Below are 24,627 nucleotides of genomic sequence, written 5' to 3' on the forward strand. Positions count from 1 at the left end.
ATCCAGACTTGCATAACACTTCAGCTGAGGAAACAGTTTTGAAGAGGAGGAAAGATTATTTTACATGTCATGTAGGCTATGGCTCTCTTCATATGCTACAAGCTGTTCACCTGCAGCTCTTGAGCATGATAGCACTGGGTTTAATTGTATTGGTTGTTATCATCTCCAAATATTTCCTTTCTAAAACTGACAGCTTGTCAGTTGCTCACCGTTCTGTATTACTGAAGTAGATTGTCTAAGTGAATCTTCCATTTTACTTATTAAATATCATAGTGTTTTAATATTTTTTTTCAGTTTATCAAGATAATTTTAAATTCTAATGGTCTTTCAGCACGTGTGCAGTCCTTCCCTTAATGAACATCACCTGCTGTTTTCTCATCACTTATTTGCAAGTGTTCAAATTCTTTAATTTACTAATACTGTTTCTTACAATTGCAAAATGAATATGACAAAATGATCCTGCTTCTGCTGATCCATAAGCAATTCACTAAATCTGAACTACAAAGTTGAAGTATTCACAAAAAAACACTCATAAAATAGTTATATATTATTAATAGGATTAATCAACTCAGAATGCATACCTGGACACAGAAGGCAACACAATTTTTCTTTGAGTAATATAAGTAGTGTGAAAATAGTCTAGATGATTGCACGAATAACTGATTTTTAATATTGGCTAATTAAAATACTTTTTTTCTTATAGGAAAACATATACAAACCTTTTTTTGCAGTCAAATAAAACACCTGCTAGAGTGATTCAGAACATTTAATTTGAGGATTTTGTTTGTTTATTATTCATTTATCTTTTTCATTACTTTTTGAAACTGTTGATAGACCTACTGCCAGACTTTAAAAAAGAAATCTTATAATGAAAGGGTTAAACACTGAAATAAGTTCAGTAAAGATATTGTGAAATCTCCGACCTTAGAGACTTTCAAAACTCAATTAGGCAAGGCCCAGAGCAGATGGATCTAATTTTGACCTAACCCTGCTTTCAGTAGGAGATTGAACTACAGAACACCCGGAGGTCCCTTCCACTCTATAGTTTCCTGTAATTCTATGTATAGTAAAGATGAAACATAGCAATAATATGCCTACTTGGTAAACATCAGTATCCATTGTTTCTTCCAAAATTAATAAGCCAGTATTTTTATGCCCAGTGTGCTTGTTATGCATACAAATAGATATGTTGATTAGCTGAAGGCAGGATGGGAACATTTCTTGAACATCTTGATAGCTGAGGAGATTATTTTGATTCTTGGTGGGAAGTTTCATCTCTTCAGATGTCTCTGAACATCAAAGACTCTATCATCAATACTTTTCTCTGGAGCATTTAAGTTCCAGTTCAAGGACTGAGCCGGATTTGCCAGCTGTGTTTGTTTTGCCTCATGGCCTCATTTGATGAACATGATTGTGGGTGTGAGTGGGTGGGTGGGAGCATGTACTTCACTCTGACTTTTAGCAATATATATAGATACCTTTCATTCCTCTTGTACTAAACATCGTCCTGTTTTTTCTTCTGTGTCTAGACTACTAATGGAGGATTATGATTGTATTTTTCCTTAATTCAGGTTTTTGGATTCAGCTGTTTTGGTCCAGTCCTCAGAAAGAGCAAGATCAGCGGATGCTGTTACAAGCAGTGGGCAGCGGTGGGGTGTTTGAACCAGTTTGGAACAGGACATTAGGTGAGAATAAGTTAGCAGCAAAATTGGTGCAGATAGGTTACTCTAAGGCCATGGGCAAAGCAAGGTTTATAGGAGCTGGAGCTTCTAGTAGATACAGCTGGGCAAAGCAGAGAAGTGCAGCCAGGGGCAGCCCCAGCCCTGCACATCAAGCACCTCCCAGGGTCTGGGGACAGGTCGAGGCCAGGCTGGGACACAGGCTCGCAGCTGGGCCTGACTAACTGGGGCCCATGGCCAGGCAGGGCCGCGCCGTGGGGAGCTGGAGAATGGCTCTGCTGTGGCATCGCTGGGCCAGGGGCTGGTGGCCCCGGCGGCTGGCGTGGCGTCCTGGGCGATGGGCAGGGTGGAGGGAGGCCATGGGGGGCCCAGGCAGGGACTGTTAGGGCTGGCAGTGACCTTCGTCCAGACCCAGCACCCCTTACCCTCTCGTACACCCACACAGCGTAACAGTGACATTCAGCAGTACAGAACACGAAGATTCAGCATTGTGATGTGAAAGCACCGTGCTGGCAGGCTGTGGCCTAGCCTTGCCATCGTTTCAAGTATGCTTACTGAAACGCACCCCAAAGGAGTAACCAGCATATCTCAGGGGTGCTCCATGGAGCCCAGGGGAGTGAGCCAGAAGCTGTGTGCCACAGCTGCCAGCAGTGCCAGCAGATGAAGACACTAGCTCTCTGCCATGTGCACCCACCTCAGCCTCTGCCACCAGATCTGGGGCCAAGCTTCCGTTCCCAGCCCAGTCCGCGCATGCAGCGAAGATGTACTTTCTGTTAACCCTTGAACTGGAGACAGTAACAGGCTAATAAATCTCTACACACAGCGCGGTTACCAGGAGGGAAGACAGAGTGACATGCAGCTGTGTGACTCGACGTGGGATGTTACAGGTGCCTCTTGGTGGGTTGTCAGAGGCTCTGCTTGCAGCCTTGCTCTTGTGCTCATGATGAAGGCTGGCGGTCTTGTCATAGCATTTCTTCTGCCGAAATGTCCTGGCATACATGTATTTTTTAATGGCTTCAGACATTGCTATTCTCAGCTCACACAGTTTGACAGCTGCTGCCACGGATGTTTTATTCTTCACTAAAGCTTTACCCTTCAGCTGCTCATCCTGATAAGTCTCTGTGTTCTCTGGTGTGAAAGTCTACACCAATGAAGGGTACAGCTCTGTTGAACTCACCTGCCCCCCCCCCCCCCCCCTTTTTTTTTTTTATTATTTACAGTTCTTCCCCTTTTTAATGACTTTGCTGTTCACTCACTTGGCTGTGTCCAGCAGGGGACTGTCACCAAGTTCTTGGAAAAATATGCTGAATCATACACGGACTGCCTCACCCTGATCAGTATACCTGGGTTTTACCAGAATCAGTTGAAAATTTGTTAGCAAAACTTTTCTAGTAGAAAATAGTTCAAATCTCCTTCCTTCCACCTTTCTTCTGCAACCAACTATCTTGTTTGAGAGATGAGCATCAACCTATGGGAAAAATCTCAGTAAAATTCACTTTTAACAAATACTCTGTCCTGGAGTGTCTGTGGAACAACCTGTATTCAGCCTCCAAAGACCCTTTGAAATGTACTGCATGGTGTATCTGAGTTTAAATTCACTGACTAGAACAGCTTTTCATTTACTTAGGGACAGTGCCATAGTTAGCACATGATCCGCCAGCTTTTCTGAAGTAAAAAAATGTTAGTATTAAAATCTATGAAGAAAAAACAGAGGTCAGCATGTAAATTATAAGCTATAGTTTATAACTATATCTGCTCAATAGATCCAGTCCACCAGCTTTGCACATCTTTTTTTCCAAAGTGTGTCAGTGTCTCCTGACTAGGGCTGTCTCTCAGCATACCTTGTAGCCTCTCTGCTTTTTGAGGCTTGTTAACCAGAAGTGACTATGGTGTATTATCCCCTGGACCTCAGTCAAGGTGATACTTCCACAGATTTACCACCTGCAAGAGTGATTTGATTACCCCCTAGTGGCTCCAGTTTCTGGAGGAAATTGTTTTGCTAGGTACAGATACCTAAAACATTTAGAGCCTTGCAATGGTATTAATGTTAATGGTTCATTCTTGTCCCATACTGGTCATGTCTGAATACAGTTTTCTCTAAATTGCTCATGCCTCCAGAACACCTCCTCTCTCAGGAGAGTCAGGCAGAATATGTTTGTAACTTGCATGTATGTGTTCTTACGTGTTCTATTTCTCTATGTGGAGAGAGAGGTTGCCTGTATTGGATCCTGGTTTCTATGTGGCATTACTGCTAATGCGGTGAATTAAATGAGCTTAAATTAGCTTAGTTTGCCTGTACAGTTCATATTCGTCCCACTTGGCATGTTTTGCTTTCACTCAGACAATTTGAATAATTATAAAATTTCAGCTGATCCCTAATATATTGTGAGAATTGTTGGTGCCTTGTGGCACGTTTTGGAGCTCTATTAAATGCAGTAAGCACAAGTCCAGATGCACCAAAGCCAGTGGAAATACTGTCACAAAGTCCAGGTCAATAATTACACTCAACAAAACTGTTCCTTCCCTTTTTTTATGCATCCTCTGATCATTATCTCTGCAACAGTTGTTTTGGAAAGATGAGCAGGTGACCTAATATGAAGAACAGAATTCTGAAACAGCTCACTAGATGCATCAGGTTGCTCTGGTTTTTCTAGGGCTCAGTCCTTGATCATGTGCTCCACATAGATGCACGGTTGCATCCAGGCTCCAGTGTGGAACTCATCTTGGCAAGAAAACCTGGGTACCATTGAGATTGAGATGATAGTTTGTTCCAGTGCCCATTTGCTAGAGCCAGCCTGAATACCGGCAAGTCTGAACCAAGTAACTCATGGAAAAGGCTCAGTCCCTAGCATGGTATAGCAAAGATGCTATAGAAGCAGTCATTGCATACTCTCTGGTTAAGAAGGGGACTGGCTGTTTTAAAGCAAAAATATTTGAATGAGGTCTTGTGAATATGCCAGCCATTTGCGTAATTTCACTACTATTATCCAAAAATCATTCCCAAAGTTTTTGAGGTCTGCTTCAATACAATACATAATTGTGGTGGAAGTAAACTATGATTGCAATTACATTGAGAAACATGCTCAAATCAGCAAGATATGACTGACATTTCACCCTGAAAAAAAATCAAAATAGAACTGATCATGAGAAGACACAGATGCATTAAGTAAAAAAATCCAAACCAGCATAAGCAAAACCACAAGTTTTTCGTTTCCCTTCTCTTTAGTGAGGTTAGCAGGGAATTTTTGCTTTCTTACAGGATCATTATCGGTTTCGGATTCTAGCACCTTTGTATTCCTCCCAATAAGACTACTATATACAAGAAGTAATAGTGTGCTCAGTGCAATAGTAGTAGAGTAATAGCTTCTCTAAAAGATCAGGAGTGTAAGACTTCTAGAAGAGCAAAGTTCAACAGGGAAATAGCAAGAAAATCATAACTTTTTATTTCATGCTATCAGGAGCTAACAGGTCAAATTACACAGATAGGAAACATTACAAAAGAAATAGGTTTCTGTAACTGAAAACAAAGAACGCATTATAATTAGAAAGAGGCATTATCAATAAGATGTAAATATGAGAGTTTATAAGAAGAAAAGAAAAAGTGAGGGAAAAGCTCTTTTTGGTTTTCCAACATTTGTATGTTAAATGTTTACTTAAGTTTTCACCTGTGCTGGCAATAAAGCAGGTATTGTCCAGATATCTCTCTTGTGTGATCCTGCAGGCTAGGCAGGTCAGATCACTAACTCAAAGTAGGATTAACAGAGCTGGGCAGATTCCTTATGTCATTGGGAGAAGAACTGAGCACTGAAAAAGAAATATATTGTGGGATACTGTTCTTCCTGTTTTGTTTTGGTTCTTTTGAACTGTTAGGATCCATTCCTGTACTTGAGTCAGAGAGAGAAAAGATTTCAATTAAATGAATGTAAAGTCTTCTTTAAAACAAAAGAAAACAGGGAACTTATGTGTAAGTGTAGAATCTCTACTGTTTAATGGATTGAATACACATAACATAAGTGTGTCTTTTCAGTGAAAAGATTTCCAGACGCTGGTTCAGTACCAATAATCTCAAATTAGAATCTACCATAAACTTATTTTATCCTGGTAGAAAATTGATTTAGGAACAATTCACAAATGTCATTTTATTATTCACCCAGCACTACATGCCAGAAGGGCTCCTTTTCTATTTTTGAGCAATTGCCCAACTTCTTATTTCTTCTTTAGCCTAAGGAATTTTAGAATATGTAGCTGTAAATTCAGGAAATCCAGTACACATCTGATCAAACAATTTCACCCACTTGCCTAAGCTGCCACCTTTTAGGTAGGATGCACTTCCAGTAAAAAAAGAAATGAAACATTATACTGGTAGTATTACAATATTGTCTTGAATAATTAAAACAAAATGTCTTAAAAGGCAAAGGTTTCCTAAAACTGGCACAGACTTATTTGAATAATGCCCTGGAATAAAAAGGTTAAATATATGTCATTTATATGTAATTAATATCATGCAATACTGTTCATGCTACTTTTCCTGCATCTGTCTCTAAAAGTTTATGACATGTTGAAGTTCTCAAAATGGATGTGTTTATATTAAACTGACAGTGATCTGTAGCAGAGATGACAGCTCTTTGAAGATCATACAAAAATAGAACAAGAAGGTATACTACATAGATACCCAGAAAGATCATGGCTTTAAAAAATAAAATTAAATAGAAGAATAGAAAGTAGAAAACAAAAATCTTGTGAAATGTTTTGTTTGTTTCTTTGTTTAGTTCTGCATAACAGTGGCTCCTAGGTAGTTGCACTAGCTGAGGTGTGTTGTTAGTTGTTAGATGATTAATTTTAGAATTGACCAGAAAACATTGAGATCTTATGGCCAAAAGCTGGTATGACAAGGAAACAGTATTTTGTAAAGACTCTAATGATGTTAGATGGAAAACAGTGTTTAGAAGGTCTAAAAATTATAACCTTGGGGTAAGTGTCATGTGCAAGGAGTCTGGTTTTATTTTACAGTTAAAGCAGATTTTGGCAGAAAGGCAAAATGGGAAACACTGAATATAAATGAGGTATTTATGATACCACTGTAATTAGGAATTCTCCATGCAATGAAATCAAATATGGCAAAGTGGTTCTCCAATAACTGTGCAAATAAAATTAAATTAAATGAAAACCCATTACATATTGTTATCCTTATCAGTTCTTAAAGAACAAACAGAAGTAAAGTTCTAAATTGCATCTTTTAATTGTTTATTAAACTTTAAGATTTACATAATAAATATGGAAATGTCAAATGTGATATATATATATACATTAAATTAATCATGCACGTTTAGATTTACAGTTGTAAGTAACCTGTTACCAGCGATTAACCAGAAAAATAATTCAGATGAGGGTTGTTTTTGCAGTCACAGTTAACGTCTTTGTTACATATTTTTTCAGTGACTTAGAATTAATTTAATTATACAGTATGGTGTGTTTCTTTGCTCCAAGATAGGTTGAATATTAGCTCATACTCTCAGGAAAAGGGTAAGTGATCCTTTGCTTCCCATGCTAATGGTCACCTGCTGATGGGGAGCAACAGCTTCCTGGTAATTGAGAAAAGCAGTTTCCTCGCCTTTCTCTCCCTTAAAAGAACTTGTGCATTCTTAAAATTGGTATTTGTTGCCTTTGTGTATGAAAAGTAAAATTGTTTACTAATCTTTGTGAGATGTTTTCAAGGTCAGTGGAAGGAAAGTCACGTACAAGAGCAAAGCATTAGGATTTAATAAAATCTTTGTCAAATAAAGCACAATCAATTGCACAGCAATATTACTCAGGCCGCTCACCAGTTATTTTCACAGCTTTCTTAAGCAAGGGTGAATAGTATATCAATTGGCAGTAGTAAGATATTTGGCACCCCTTTTCTACTTTGATTCTTGCAGCACTTCCTGCCCACAAGGCATCTGTACACCGGTTGTGCAACTTCTGGCAAGCAGGAAGGACAAGAGCAGTATCTCATAGGACCTGAAGACATTTCCTTCTGCGCTGCACCCGCTTAAAGGGCATAATCCAACAAGTATATTTTTTACCCTGCCTTCCTTCGATAGTGCTGCATTTCATGGTGTCGCTGTGACATCTCATTTCAGGATATTTAACTCTGACTTTTCTCTTTAAACCCAAAACATTTGTATTTCTAACATGACAATGTGTAACTTCAGTTAACTACTTTTTTGTAATTTTCTTATCTGATTCCTTTCAATTTTCAAAGAACAAACAAAACAGGTTATTGTTGGAGGCTATTATTAAGATGAAAGTTACCTTAATTTTCTTGTCAGAATTTGGGGGTGGGAGGAGATGGGGGGGGGGGGGGGGGCAGTGGGGAATGGGGCAAGGGAAATGCATATATAGTAAGAGAACAGATGGGGGAAATCTTATGCTTCATTGAGGCTGGTGTTTACTTCACTACCTAAGGAATGTTCCTCCTGAGAATCACAGCTGAAGTCTGTGTCAGGTTTTGCCCTCAAACTGTAAGAGAATTTTAGGCATAGCTTTGACCTAAAAGTTGTGAGTTGAACTGCCATATTTTTTTACAATTAAAGGAAATGGGAATTTTTAAGGCAATGCAAGCAGAGGTTCTCACATTAAAAAAAATGGATTCCAGTGTTGATTTTACAATTTAAAAAGCATTTTTGATGTAGACTATACAGCTTCATTCTTTCATGCTTTTGGAAATAACATCAAAATCTGTGCAATTCTAAGAGGCAAAATATTACACAAAATCCAAACCCAACTTTCTTTTTTTCCCCAGGAGCATAATTGGCTAATTTCAGGCATAATTTTGGTTGGGAAAAGCAACTCAGATTTTGTCAAAACCGTTATATACTTATTTAGACCAAAATTCCAAACCTTAAAAATGTATCAGTTTTTCATAACAGCTTTATTATCAATGTCTTTGCCTGAGTTTCAGGCAAGATTTCACATTGACACTGACACAAGTGAAACAATAACACAGCAATTCATTCAACATTGATGGACATTCGGAAATGCCTGTGCATTAAACTTTGATTTGTGTGCTCATAGTAAAAAATTCAGGTATCAGGAATATTGAAACTGACCAACAGTGGAGCATTTAATAGCACAAAGTAAATAATGTATTGGGACGTGATGATATCATTTCACATTCTGTATATTTTAAGGCTGCAATTTTCTCATATGTTAAAGTAATCAATCCCCCTTGCACTATAAATGTCAAGTACTATATATGAAGGTTAATGTAAATTTTCCCTTTTGCAACAAGAAAACAATATTCTATAAACCTGGAGAAAAGCCATCATATAATACTAAAATGTTTTCAACAGTTAAGCAGGAAAAAGCTGTCAACAAAAGCAAGAATAATGATCATTTAAGCTGTTACAAAAAGATTAGCAACAGTCCTTCCTCACCATATGCATGTGGTTAAAAGTTAATTTTACTGTACATATTGCCAGTCATCATCTTACAAATTCCCATGTATGTGAATAATTATCAGGCAAGAAAGAAGATTAGTTAAAAAAACTATGCATGTATATGAACTTTGGTAGCACTATATTTTCTCCTTGAAAGGTGTACAGCAATCTTTTTAAAAAATAGTAGAGCTTGAATTCTGAATTACTACTGTATCTTTTGACACCTTGTTTCAAAAATTTGTTATTAGCCAAAATATTATGAACATTTAAGCTAAAGCTACTAATTCTTAAGCATATTTTGCAATTTGTTTCCATTTCCTTAGTGATCCAATTAAACAAACTGTCTACCTATTTCCAGTGTGATAGTTAAAGACTAACTTAAGATTTATTCAAGTGTTCCTAAAAGCATTTCCAAAATATACAGCCTTTATTTACATTTGCAGTCAACACAAAAGAAAATAGACAGCCTCATTCCAGAGTATTTTGATGGCTGGAGCGTTCACCAAGATTGCAGGGAACCAACGGGCACGACTGCAAGTCCACCTTGTCACATCAGGTTAGACTTTGGGGTTTTCTCATTGTCTAACAGTTAAGCTCTCTTGGGGTTTGACAGGAGATAGTAAAAAAGGGCTGCCCAAGAAGATCTAAGAGGCTGCTGGTAAGTGCACTCCACTGGGGTGAGTCGCAAGCTTGTGTCTGACCCAGGTCAGGGGTTGGAATCTAGTTATATCACCTTTTAAATGAGGGTCCCATTCTTTGAACAGGTAGTTATCAGGAGGTTCCCTCTGTCTGTTTCTGCCTGACCATCATGATCAGCAGTTTCAGCTTACGCTTGAGAAACCTTTTTCAACAAAAATGTTACTGAAAAGAGCTCATTCCTAAAAAAAATAAATCCAACACAACACAAAAAAACCCTCCATTTAAATCAATTATTGACATATACTTTATCAAAATAATCCCACCCACCCAGTTAGGAGTAAGTAGACACATTATTCATTCACATTGAATTTGTCAAGCTATAAGGTATCAAGTCAGATTGGCATCCATCTATCATTTCAAACAAGGATCAGATAGCCCATTTATCTGGAACACGGTATCAGATTTCATGTACAGCATACAAGCTCACATATATCCATGTAATTTGCTTGCAGAGTTGACTAGAGGTCATTCAAAGCTTGGAAAATGCTGAAGATCTTCAAGCAAATGAGCATTACCATTACCAACATTTTTAACGAGTTTAAAAAGGAAAAAATCTTGGGGAAAGAAAGTGCATCAAAGTCTACTTAATACCAGTGTTCTCACCAGGATGTCCCACAGCAAAACTGACCAGGTGGTGTGTGGTGGGATGCTGGGGATGTATGATTGTTTGTTCTTACGTGCTTCACAGATTAACTGCTATTGGCCGCTGTCAGAGAGATGGCACTGGAAAGGATTTGGTCTGATTCAGATGAGCCTTTATTTTATTCATCTTCCCTATTATGTCTCAGTACAGGAATATCATATTCTGTCTTTATAAATCAGTTATTTTTATCCTTTTGAAAATTATCCTAATTTTGAAAATTAGGAAACATAACCGACATAACAGAAAGACAAGCAGTATTCTAATGTCAAATAGTAACAGTATTTACAGCTCAAGTGGTGTCCACTCCACAGTGTGTAACAGGTTTCTAATTTATTTATAAGTGAGGTAGATAGAGCCTTAAAATGTAATAAAGAGAAAAGGTAAGCACTCCTGAAAACTAGGATGGCAGGGCATAAAATCCTGAGATGATCTCAAAATCAAGAGTAGAGGGCAATATGTGAGTTTACTAGGTTACTTTGGTTGCTTTGATGAGAACATCCTCGCTTGCATCTTTCAGTTTGCTTGGGGCCTGTGGGCAGAATCAGAACTGTCAGCCACAGGAGGAAGGTGGAGTTCCCTGCTGTGAGGACACTATAGAAAGGCTAAACCACAACCACTTTCCTAAACTACAGTGATAAGCAGAGGGTGAGTAAAAACACAACAATGTCTCTTCTGCCAAAGCTGGATGCATTCTGTCAGGTGTCAAATTCATGGATGTTGGTTTTCATGAGCCTGCATGATTCTCCTGACTTGAGGAAGGGTCAGAAAGGGAAGTCTTGTTGGAATTCCTGATCGGGTTTCCCATTCTTCCTTACACCAAGATAGATTATAATGAACTTTTCAAACTGGAATCAAATAGGAATCCAAAATAAAATGGCTTTTTTTAAGCTTTCATCCCAGACACTAAAGTGTGAAGGAGATGTCTGCTAGAAGGAAGAAAATGGCACTGAGCATGTTTGAACATCTTAAATGCAGAATTTGGTAAACTTCATGGAGTACACTTAATTTCCCAGCTTTCAGCAGAGAAAACAGAACTTCTTTACACTGAAACTGTTAGTCTTTAGAAGTGTTTCAGTTGGTTGCTGACTTGAAAACAGAAAAATTCTTGAATACACTGATGGCTGAAAGTTCAGACAAGTCTGAAGTATTTTGATCTGGAGGGACTTATCTTTTTATGTTTTCTAGCATCACATTAAAAAATCATTTAAGTGGAGAATGTAGCAGCTGAGAAGTTCAAGCTAGTGGACACTGAATAAATGCTTCTGCCATAATTTGTTCTGTGACAGCCCAGAGCTGAGTGCTTGCCAGCCCCTTGGTGTTAATTTGACACACTAGTGTCATTCCCACACCAGTGAACAGGTAGCTGGTTTAAACCCAGCTGAGAATGTCTGCATGTGTTGTGATTGCTGCATTGGATCACGTAGGTCTACTTAAAAACAGAATCACTACAGCCATTTAATTCAAGAAGATAAATTAAGAATTATTTGTCACAAATGAAAGTAGGAAGGTTTAAAATGTGAAAGAGAGTTTATAATTTCTCTCTTCCAATTTCTGCTTCTCTAGGAGAGTTATGCTACCCTTCTTTTGCCTTTGTGTCATAAACAGAAAGGCTGTTTGACTTATTTCTATTTGTCTATAAGCTTTTTTCATAGAAAATAGCATATTACATCCATAGATATTTTTTGTGATATTACTTAGCATTATTTCAGTATTTTGTGCTTTTAATAGTCTACAGTACATATTAGTGAAGACAAATGGATTTCAGGCATTCCACAAGCTATATATAAAACAGGTATAATTGCAAATGTGGTACCTTTGAGACTGCAGTCTTAGAAACAAATATTGCATGCTTCATCTTTGTATTTAAGTGTTGAAGCAAATGCTATTTTAATAGTCATATTCTTTAAGAATGAGGATTATAGCCTTTTCTGTGTATTGACATAAGGAATTGAAAGGTTTGCAAAGTAAAACAGGTTAGATCATACAATCATAGAATGGTTTGAGTTGGAAGACATTGTTAAAGGTCATCTAGTCCAACCCCTCCTGCAATAGGCAGGGATGTCTTCAACTAAATCAGGTTGCTCAGAGCCCCATCCAACATGGCCTTGAATGTTTCCAGGGATGGGGCATCTACCACCTCTCTGGGCAATGTGTTCCAGTGATTCACCACCCACATTGTAAAAAATTTCTTCATTATAACTAGTCTTAATCTTCCCTCTTTGAATTTAAAACCTTTAGCTCTTGTTCAATTGTAACAGGCCTTACTAAAAAGTCTGTCCCATCTTTCATATAAGCGCCCCTTCAGTATTGAAAGGCCACAATAAGGTCTCCCCGCATCTTCCCTTCTCCAGGCTGAGCAACCCCAGCTCTCTCAGCCTGTCTTCATAGGAGAGGTGCTCCAGCCCTCTGATGGCTTTAGTGACCCTCCTCTGGACCTGCTCCAACAGATTCAATTTTATTACCAATTAACGGTCTGTCCTTTTCATTGGAGAACTTGCCACACAGATTTGTCTTCTACCTTCCCCTCACTTTACTATTTGTACTTCCACCCTTACCACTAACAGTCAGAATCCTATCACATTGCACCTAGGCTACAACTGCTCTCACACCCTATTTGGAAACCTTTTATCTTTTGTTCCCACACTATCGTCTGGGAAACCATAACGAAAGTTAATATGTTGCATAATATGTAATGTTTGAAATACATGAGCTGTCTTGAAATCTTGCTATAGTGCAGAGTTTATTAGTATTTTCAAGATGTGAATCTCATTTGAGAGGAAAATATCAGGTTTTCAGAAAAGTCAGAGAAAAAAAAGGAATATCCCCACCAGCTCCTTGCTGGTCTTTACTGTCTTCTGTTTCTCCTCAGTGTCCATCTTGTTTCTTGTAGATATCTTTCTACCAGTGCTTTGGCAGTACCAAATTATTTATGGATATGGTAGTTTTTCACATCAGAATTGTAATATTTTTCTCATAACTTACTGCTAGCTCCGTGCAAACACATCCCAGGGTTAACTGAAGTGCTGCTTGAGGAAGGGCATTGCTGACATCACCTCAGCGTAGGAGAGCCATAACCTCCCTGCGTAACCAAGAAAGAACAAAACAAAACAAAACAAAAATTTGGGAGATCACACCAAGGTAGGTACAAAAAGAAAAAAAAATTAAAAAAAAAATTTAAAATACTGGTCTATACTGTCAGCTTAGGACCACTCCTTGATTATCCAAACTGCTTATGTGTTTGCCCCTACTGCCTAACAGAGGAATGAACCTGGACCCAGCAAGAGATCTGATCACATTCAGACCCTTCCAGTTAAGAAATTTGGGCCATGTGGTGTAAAGAACTGAGAAAAATGTATTGGGCTAGACCATGCCAGAAATACCTGCTATAAAGTAAATCAGGGCAAAATCCATTCATTGTAATTATATTGGTCTGTGAAGGAACATTCTTGGAGTAGTATGGCGTTTGCATTTGTTAGGGCATCATCATAACATAACATCTGCTCTTTTATATCCTTCTTTATAGCTCTGACTTTCAGAGAGATGGTAGTGATTACCTCACATCTTTATTATATAAAAAAAGCTGTTTGCTAGTTGAGTGTTCAGAAAAAAAAAAAAAGTTTTTGTCAGTTACTCATCAATTTGCTCATCTGTTTGTCCTATGCAACATGATGATTTCAAGTCTGCTGACACTGTTACCCAAGGGAGTATGATTCATGCAATGATTTTCCTTCCTTCCTGCCTATTTCTTTTAAAATTGCTAGAACTTTAATATATCCCATAGATATTTTTCACCTTAAACTGTTCTATCCTTACTAGCACTACAGTCATTAATTTCACTTTTGCAATCTTCTTATTTTATGTAGGAAGCTTACTAGTATCAAAAAAATACTTTAAGATGGCATAAAATTTTGGCTTCTTACTCTTAACATTCCATTCTTGCCAGGACACCCATTTTCTTTTTCTCTTCTCTTGGAAAATTAACTCCTTCTTCAAGAATAAAGACTAATATGCGTAATGATACCTTTTTGTTTATAGAATCCATCATCACCAAGGCTATAAAAGAATCTCAGCAGTGCGGGTAGTTCCCCATTTTCAGTAGGGAGGTCATTTAGCATGTTCCAGGATACACAGTCAGCCAGCGACCTTCTCAGTGAGCCTCCTGACACTGAATCCTGTAGCGAACAGAGCACAGTTTGTCGTAAGGAAACACATCAGGCACTTCTGGGTGGAGCAACACAGGACTTCCCATTTCCATTGCGAGGGAAAGACAGTCAAGGAAGAGACCACGCTGGCAGCGGTTTCACTCGGGAGAGCTCAAATCAGGTGAGTCTGAAAATGCACAGCAAAGTATCGACTGTGGCAAAAACACTTCTTTGTGGTTGCCTGATTTGTGAGCTAAAACGGTCATGGCTCATTTCTTCATGCTCTAGATGAACTGAGCTGAGGGAAGCATTTTGATTTGTAAAGTACACCCTCATCCACAGAGCAAAGGAACAGGGAGTAATATCTTGTGGTCAGTCTCCCTCTTCAGCACAGTGCTGGAGGCAGTGCCTGAGGTTAAATGGCTTTTAGCTTCCAGCATTGACCTATTTATTAAGTGTTCATTTGCTATTTCCTAAAGAGAGTGTTCATTCTTGTGTTTTGAAGGGTTTAGAAGTTTTCAGTTTAAACAAGCAATGTAATTTTGGTCTCTCTCACAGGAGCTCTTGTGGAGGCTCGTTATGCACAGGAATGCACAAGTGCCTTCCCAGAGAAAGCTGGCAGACTGTAAGGATCATTTCTTTTTACTTCATTGTCCGTTTCTCCTTTCCCTCAGATAACTGTCTTCTCCTTTCCTTATCCCAGATGTAGAAATGTCCAGTCACTCTCCTATGTCCTCCACTTGCCACAAAACTTGCACCTTATCATGATTTTTTTCATGCAGTTTTTCCTCTGTTTATTATTTACCTTGGTTTTCTTCTTACCTTTTCTTTCAAAATATTAGCTTAATAAAAAACCACAAAAACCACCCTTGAAAAAAACCAAAGGCACACCTGACTTCAACACCTTGTTTCACCCAAACTTGTTTCTATGCACACCTCGCTTCCAGTTCCATTCCAGACTCTTTCGCATTTGCTGTGCACATGGGATCAACTGCCCCTCAAGGTCTCTGTACCTCAGCTGGTGGGGTAGCCTTTGACCTCTAAACCAGCATCTTCTTCTAGATATAGACAGTCGATACATGGATGCGAGTTCATGGTTTCCACATCCATGCTCTTTCTTCTCTTTCATATTGAACATTTCTTATCTGTGATGCTAGCCCTTTACTAGAGCTATTCTTACTCCTAGCTGTTTTAATGCCTCTAGAAAGGAGCTGAGTCACACCTGAATCCCCTCAAAGGAAGAAAAAGTGGTACTCTTGCACTTCTTCCCCTGTAAGAGATTTGTTGTTTGGAGGCAACACCCTGCCCCGACCTATTCAGGCATATCAGCTTGTTAATGGGAAAAAGCTGCACTGCAATGCTGTAATTTACAGACAGACACCATGGATGGACAGTGAAGCATTCAGAAAATCATGAGAAATTATTAAGTCATGATTTAGTGATTTTGCCTCTGAACCAGTCCTCATGCTTTTGAAATCTGGGAACTGAGAATCTTGTCACTTCTATGATACTAATTCCAGTAAATCTATACATAACAGCTTTGTAGGCATTCTACTTCATCTCACAATTGTAAATCTGCATCATCAGATCTTTTAGCCAGCTTGGAAGGTTCTGCACACAGCTAAAACCATGTAAACAGAGTTAATGTAAGGCTTAAATTAAATTACAGTAGATGTCAGAATATGTTAAGATGTCAAATTAGCCTGTTTTCCAGTATTACATACCAATGGAGCCCTCTAAGGGTTACAAAGCAAACTTACTGCTTTCTAGCCAAGATGTAATGCTGCCGATTACGTATTTAATTGAAACATTTATGTATTCTCCACTTTATATTTTTCTGATAAGTTAATACAGCTATAGTGTATCACACTTAACTGGGTTAAATTTAAATGAGTTGACCACTCTGTAAGGGTATCTTCTAAGACAACTATCTAAGTTAATGATACTGAATACTAATGGCTGTTACCAATTAGAATTGACTTAATATGTGTCTGCCTAATGGGCATACATATAAAAATCCCCAAAGGCTTTGGTGTAACTGAGTATAAAATCCTGACTGCTAGTATTTTAACCCATAATTTGCTAGGTAAAATAAAAAAAAAAGAAATGCAGTGATTATTAACTTTAATGCAGTTAGTATACTTTTATCATTATCATTCAACATTTTGTATGATGCCTCAGCTAGACTTTTAAAAAAGGGTAATTTTTATTTGAAAGACAAGGCCTCCATCTTTCAATTGAAAGTATTTTTGGTGATATTTCTGAGCTATTGCAATCTGGAATTGACAATATTGGTACGTATTAACATGCAAAATGATTAAATAAGCTGAAAAAATGTGATAATATCCGTTTTTTTCTGTTGTTTTAGCTTACTTGGCATGTATTTTATGTCTCTCAACCATGATGCAACCATGATAAGTTTCTTTACGTTTATTAATTTATTATTCACTTTACAAATACATTGATATGACTTGCAGTTCATACTACAAAAAAGCCCTGAAAGACTCCAATGCATTTCACTCCACTTAAGAGTCAAAATCGTGATTTCAGTCTTTTTGGTTGATTTATCTAAACTTAGAAGTCTAGAAAGTCATCAATTCCATGTGTTTCTTCAGAGCTTGGAAAAGAGCTTGCCATTTTCTAACATAGATGTATAAATCAATCTCTCAAGTATATTTCATTCAAATATAAAGCTTACAAAACTTTTTGTAAACTTTATACAAGTTAATGGTTTCGGGAACCATAGCTTACCTCTAAGCTATGTTCTTCTTTTAAGTATCAAATAGTTAGTGACAAATCAGTTTCTGAGGAAGCTGTATTTAAGAATATTTTGGAACATTTTTACTTCTGTTTCAAAGATAATTACATGGAACTCATATACCATTACAATTGTCATTGTTTGCTCACATGTAAAACCAGTCATCTAATTTTGCATCTTAAATTTGTTCTTCCCACAACATGGGGGAAGCAGAAAACTTGGGTAACACACACTATTAACTAACAAATTGGAATGTTTGATAGTCAAAATCAATAAACTGATTTGCTAGAAAGAAATCAGTCTCATGAATTGTTTTTTTTAGCTCTTCCTAATCAGAGGGATGTTGTGTCCTGCTTTTTGAGAATTACTGTAGAATAATTAGTCTGATTTAGGATTTAGAGCCATTGAAACAAGAAAATAGGTAAAACTGGACTGTTTTACTTGTGTTGACTCTGATTTCAAAAACAGACTGTGATTACTTACAAAAGGTCTATCCATAAATGTACAAACCCAACACCTTTAAGTAAAGCCATGAAATCTATTTCTAATCCCCTTTTACAACACAGTTGTAGACTGCATGTATTTAAACAACCGAAAAGCTTAGTTCCCTGGATCCTGCCAGAAAACACTTCGCCATGAGAAGCCAAAGAATTTCATATTATTTCTTTAGCACATCAGCTTCCTGATTTTTGTGGTGCTTTTGCTTGAGTACAAATCTTACAGATTGCATTCTCTCCAGGGTGACTATATGAAGCTGATTAACTAATCCCTAAATCAGGGTGGAATATGGTATCGGAGGCATGACTCACAGTTATGGACCTAAAATGATTCACGTCTTGTAGATCCTACTCTATATTACTTCAATGTATATTACTAATGAGATGTTGGGTAGATCATTACTACCAACTGCAAAGGAATACCCCACTTTGTTCATGCATTTATCTCAGTTCCAGAGCATGATTACTTAAATGACTTGAAGAATTTCTAAAGACTTGTTTCTACCATATTAAAACTCTTCCAAGCTTAGTGTTCCTTAGATCAAGGTGTATCAGTCCTGATTATATGAAAAACTTCAGATCCTACCCCGCTAGTTGAAACTACCTAAGTGTATTTATTACACAATCCTATGATGGAGAGGCCAGTATGACTTCAGCTTTGTCCAGCTGCCTCCCCTCGGGTCACTGTGCAAACCCCTTTTCTCAGGTTTTTGCTGGATCAGAAGGGAGGAAAGGTATACAAGATTGTATTTCTTAGGTTCAGGGCTGGATTAACAAGCATGTTATGACATTTGGAACTTGTCCATTTTAAGAAATGTACCTTGTTTCAATCAGTTCTGCTGAATGCCTTGGTAATTATTATAACATTTTCAGATGAAAGGGGCAACACATTTGATCCTGACGTTGATTTCAACTGGTTCTAACTCTGGAGTGGGCCAAAGAAAACAGGACCATGATTTCAGTGGGACCACTTAAAGTCAGTGCTTATAGTAGTGTAACGTATTACCAGTTACAGATCTTTTCCTGGCTTCATTATGCCTGTGAAACTGCATGAGAAAGGTTCCTACAGTTCGTATTTACATGAAACAATAAACACAAATACAGGAAATGTGGAGGCCTTCCTTTTAAGTCCTTTGAGATATTTCCTACTCAGTGCAACACCGTTCCAGTTTTGCAGCAAAACAGTGGTAGAAGTATGGCCGCAATTTGGAGAAACTGGTCAGAAGATAGACCACAAAACAGAGGTCCATAAAGCACATTGGTTTTGAGTTACAAGGCAGGCATTTCACAAGCATGTTGGGTTATAATTGCCTGACCTTTCCAGAGTTGCTAGGTGTATGTACATGCATGCAAAATGACAGGAAGGGGACTGAAGTCCATTCAAACTGAAATACAGACTTCTTAAAGAGGTGGTGTGTGGAAACAAGGTCAGATGAATTCCAAGGATAAACAAAACTAGGCTCAAAACCAGGTATGCAAAGGGGAACATCAAGTAGAGAACTCTGCATCTACAACTTCTCAAATGAAGTCATAAAGCCTCTGAACACTGCTAAGATGGTGCAGAAAGTCTGAAGTGACTTCCAAGAATCTCAGTCATGACTTAGTAAGTAATTACTAGCTACATAACACACTCAAGACAGACTAGGTAATGGTGCATTATGCAAAGGTAAATCACAAAGAAATCGAAGACATGCATAAGGTCTGTCAGTTCATGAATCTGCTTCAGTGAGCTTTCCTACATATTGTTCACACAATGATGTCATTGTTTTATTTTTTGTTGTTATACTGCTTTTTAATTAGTTGAAGACAGGCTCCTCCATATGAAATGCAGGTATAAGCAAAAGGTTGTTTATTTCACTGCCACATTAAGAAGCTTTAAAACACATAATAGCCCCAGTCCTGATTCCGGAAGCATGTATACACATCGCTGCTACAAGCACTTTTTAATGTAAAAAGCAAGACTCTCAATATACATTTGAAAGTGACTGGGGATGTGTCTTGGAACTGAGATAACAGTTTATGGTTTTGAAGGTGGAAGCTACACTGCAAGCCTTCCTGGCCATTCCAAAATGCTGCAGAAAGTATTTACCAAGCTATGGTGAGAAGCCCTACAGAACAGCTCAAAAGGAAAGCGCTGAAAGGGCTTTTACGTGTCAGCTAGTGACATCCAGTGGCCAGTTTCGTTAACTGTAAAGACCTCGCCTACTGATGCACAGAAAAAACACCAATACTTTTATTTTGTTGAGACACATCAAAATATTTAAAACCTATTTAAAAACATTAAAACATTTAAATAGAGAAATATACACAATGTGATTTACCTACAAACATACTCTGATATGTTAATTATAAAATGGCGTGTTCACCTACAGTGAAAAATTACTTTTTCCTTCTGATTTTTTAATCAAGCTTACAATAAAAGCAAAAAAAGCTGTATTTAAAGAAACAGAGACATTACAGCTGATTTTTTTTCTATCTTGATCACACAAAGAATCACTACTCCTCTTTTTCCTGACATTCCCAGTTCCTACAAAAAGGAGTTCAAGATTTGAGCTTATGATTCTCAAAATACAAAAGCAATTCTTCAGAGACTCTTCCTCCATTTAAGATTCACAGCAGAACACCATCTAACATAGCATTTCTGGAGTAGGTTCCTTGTTTTAAGACCCAGATGATGAAAAGTAAAAAGAAGTAAGACTTCTCTTCAGGGTTCTTTATTTGGAATACATGCAATGATGCAGGAGACCTCAGTTTACTGTCCTCCCGTGCCTTTTGGAGGTAGGTGATTTTTTATGTGAGATTGGGATATCCAAAAGACGTATCAACTAAAGTACCAAATACTCCTGAGGAACAGACATGTAAATTCCCTTATCGGATCTGTTCCATGACCAAAAAAGAGGTGAAAACACAGTCCAAGATAAGGATATGAAATTTCAGTGGATATGGAAAAAAAAAAAAAAGAATTCTAGGTTCTCATCCTTGGAAACTCATCTTTTCTCAGTTACTGTATTATCACAGTGAACATGGCCAAACCAAACTCCAGGAAGTCTGCCAACTAAATTCTGCTAATCTATCTTTTCACAGATTTATATGCAACAAAACTGCTTTCTGCTATGGTAAAATTCCAGGTTAGTATTACTTTCTCCCTTTTAATGTTTTTCCACATTGGCTGACATCATGTGCTGTTGTGGAAATACATGTTAAGGAAGGCTGAAGATTTGAGTCACTGCCTGCAAGATACACAGAACCAGTAACCAATCACCTCTCTCTCGTGTTAACTCTCCAAAGAACTCAACTGATCAGCTATCAGCTTTCTGTATGCACCTTCCAAACTGAAATAAACAGGCTCTTTTATAGGCAATCTAAATTCCGGTCTCCAATTAAAAGCAGCCTTAAACATTTGGCTCTCATTCACTTACACATATAAAATTGTAAGTAGGTAAAACAGTCTCTAAATTCACGATACTACTTTGGTTTGTCAGCAAGTAGGCCCTTACAATATATTATTGCACTATCACTTCATAAATCCAGACACATAATGAAAAGCCACACTTTATTTACTTCAAAGGGTTTCTCTTATGGTTAAAGATACCTACTTATTTTCTTTTTTTCTTAAACTTAGCTTTTAAACTTCATGTCTCTTAGGCAGGGTTAGCTAGAGGACAACTCAGATAAAAGCTTGAGTCTTTCTGAAATGTAGAAAATGGGAATATTTTTCTGACAAATACATATGGAAACCACACTTCTGTGTTTGTAAAAAATTATCTTACATAAAACTGTTATTTACTTACAGTTTCAGTAGTCAGGGAATGTATAAAAACACCAAGCTTCCAAAAGTGTGTATGTTGAGAAGTTTGTCTTTCAAAAAATACTGATATAATTTTGGAATTTTCCAGCTGTTTATACTTTCACTCACCAATACTTTTAGAGACAACCCCCATTGATACTTTCTATACCAAGTATTATTTGCCTCCTAGCTATTGCATTATGTCAGTAGTACCAATACTCAACAGATAACATACAGCTTAAATACATTTCTACTTGCTAATTAAAAATAAAGTGTCTGCCACTCACACTCCAGGGTTTCTGTTCTTCAACTTTCTCAAGGGGCTATAATGCCCTGGGATCTAATATAAAAGGGCAAAATTACTCCGGTAATGCAATGCAAATGAAATACTGCCGGAAAGGTCAACTACACTGAGAGAAAGAGGAAAGAGAATTTAAGCAAGCACCATTTTTTTAATTTCATTTGGGATCCCCAAAAGTAGCGAGAATTTTTCTAACAACTGTTGTGCCAAGCAAGAGTAACACAAAATTGGGCAACACAGAGAAAGTAATTTCTGTTATCTTTACTGGTACGCTAGAAAGGACAGTTCTAATTGCTGCATCTCATCAGTTGCACATACTTACAGAGGAGCAAATTCTCATTTTTTTCAACCTCACACAGAAGAAAGTAGACAAAGTACTGAACTACTTGGGGAAGGTTTGCCTTGGATGTACTACATAAGGCACATAGTTTTTCAATTGCAAGAGACTTGCTGCTTAGCTGCTCTGAACCACCTCATTTACTGTGAATCAAACTCAGCCGCTGTGAAGCTGAAGGCTATAGATAACAGGTGGTATCTCAGTATGACGAGGTACTACAGCTTTACACATGTGATACTGAAACAACTGCGCAATGATATAGTTGCAGAACAGTTCACAAGTGGAAAGTCAGGAGCATAACATTTGTGTGGTCATGCTTAGGGCCATGTATGAAAAATCGCTTATCTTTCCCCACTGAATCGTTAAAAGTAAAGCTGAACTTTTCTAAACAAGCCTGGAAGGACTACATCTATCTATCTAAAAATCAGAGGCCTGGTTCCTTGGTCCTGAACACAGGTGGCATAGCCTATATTGCAGCAATTTGGATAGATTCTTCTCGCTCCTTCAAAACAGGGACTGTTCTCAAAAGGCACATGCTATCTACCTGACCAGAAGAGATGCCTTCACGGAGACGGGACAGTTGACACTACCCTAAATTGCACCAAGACTCACAACAGAATGGGTGATTATGGGACAACATAGCAGGTCTGCATCTATTAAGTTTGCCAATACAAAGTAGCCTAGCTGTCTGTAATAGTTGATAGGGCAATGAGTGAGTAGAGCCATGCTAATTCAATCCATGGGAAAGGTAAAGAAATCAATCCCAGACTAACACTCCACTGCCCTTCCACTACATTGTGAAGCCCTCTAGGCAGTTTCACTCTCTAAGTAGAAGACTTGCAAACTGCAAGCAGATTCATCTGCATATCTCCCTTGGATCTGTATTGCTATTGGTGTGAAGACTACTCAAGTGTTTAAAATTAATTTCGCAAATAATTACTTAGCTTAAAAATTCACTAGTGTTCTGCATTTTTGTACCCAACTGTTCTTCACAATAGTCTAAGTTCAATTTTGTAGATCATCTTTCCTACGTCTTAAAAAACATGTACTCTAGACAGAAGTTTAGGTTTCCACACAAAGGTTTATCTATTTCCAGATAAAACTTTTACTAAATATGTAGACAGTCTTCCATTGTGTTCACTCCTCTCCCTAAATTTCCTTATTCCAATAAAACCAGGTTACTCTGAGTAAAACTGAAGTGATCGTCATTTTTACCAGAGTTAATTTTTCATTTTCACTTACTAAAAAAAAAGTAAAGCATTAAAAAAATTTAAAAGGAACAAAATTGCATAGAATGCTATGAACCTTCTCCCCTTCCTTTCTGTTCTACAAGTAAGTGAAACCCATTAAAATTTCAGCCAGTTTTATCTATTAGCATTAAAATCATGAAGTGTGCAATTTTACCATCTGGGAATTTTTATGAGAAAAAATAAAAAAAGAATAAAAAATTAATACAAATTAACTCAATTTAAGATACAGTGGATAATTTTATTTATTAAAATGTTATTGGAACCCAACACACATAGGAAGTATGAAACTCGATTTATAAAGAAGTGAAATGCTTCACAGAAGCATGGATTCCTAAGGCATTCTGAATACAATCCCTCATTTACTGGAATTCATGACACTGCTCCAGTTGACTTCAGCAGCAGAAGACTGGATACTTGATAAACACACAGTTAAGACATAGTTAAAAAATACATAGGCAAAAGGAAACGAACTGGAAGATTGTGTCTCACCAACAACAGCAGCCCTGGCCACAGTGGAAAACTATCTTATGCAGAAGGGCACAAAGACCTGTTAAGACTGGGTTTCTCAACTTCACAGCCAATTCACATGTATCCTAGATACTTGCTTTCACCTAGTTGTCCATGACAACAGGTTGCAAGTCCTCTTGACATCAGATACAAAATCATTGCTGTTTCTGTATAAATATACAGAAGAACTGGTTAGCTGGACAAGTATTATTTGAAATAATAAAAAAAAAAATAGCATAAGGCTCTTTCAGTTCTTTTTCTCTTTCTCTGCTTTTATTCTCTGCTGTAGCATCTTCAGTTCAGTCATTACATTCAAAGTTCTGTAAACCCAGGTAACCTGAAAAGTAAATAAATTTTTAAATTTAACTAATCCACATACATTTAGTTATCAATTTAATGAAAGCATCCATATAAATGAACATATACATACCACAATTATAATAGTATTCACCAGCAGTGGTGCTGAAAATACAAGTGAAATAAACATCCCTCTTGAATCAAAGTACTGGTATTTAGAAAACAGCCTGAAAGAAATAAACCAAACAAAAATAAAAGAACAAGTTTTATTCAGTGTAGTTCACATAACACTAGACTTTCACACCAACT

General features: G+C 37.5%; 1 protein-coding gene and 1 long non-coding RNA gene across 2 annotated transcripts in view; one reads left to right on the top strand and one right to left on the bottom strand.

Moving 5' to 3' along the window:
• LOC308064118 lies at window positions 1-24,197 on the top strand. Its single transcript, XR_013928211.1, has 2 exons — window positions 1-14,765; window positions 15,143-24,197. It is a non-coding gene; the product is annotated as an uncharacterized lncRNA (long non-coding RNA).
• The window catches only part of TMEM18 (transmembrane protein 18), a 5,504-nt gene continuing 4,608 nt past the window's right edge, over window positions 23,732-24,627 (bottom strand). Inside the window, exons 4-5 of the mRNA XM_080388078.1 lie at window positions 24,452-24,545; window positions 23,732-24,358 (exon numbers count right to left, since the gene is read on the bottom strand). Coding sequence (XP_080244204.1) covers window positions 24,269-24,358; window positions 24,452-24,545 — 184 coding nt within the window. The 3' untranslated portion in view covers window positions 23,732-24,268. The remainder of the gene's footprint in view (window positions 24,359-24,451; window positions 24,546-24,627) is intronic.

Source organism: Falco punctatus (assembly GCF_963210335.1).
Source record: "Falco punctatus genome assembly, chromosome: 5".
Lineage (NCBI taxonomy): Eukaryota > Metazoa > Chordata > Aves > Falconiformes > Falconidae > Falco > Falco punctatus.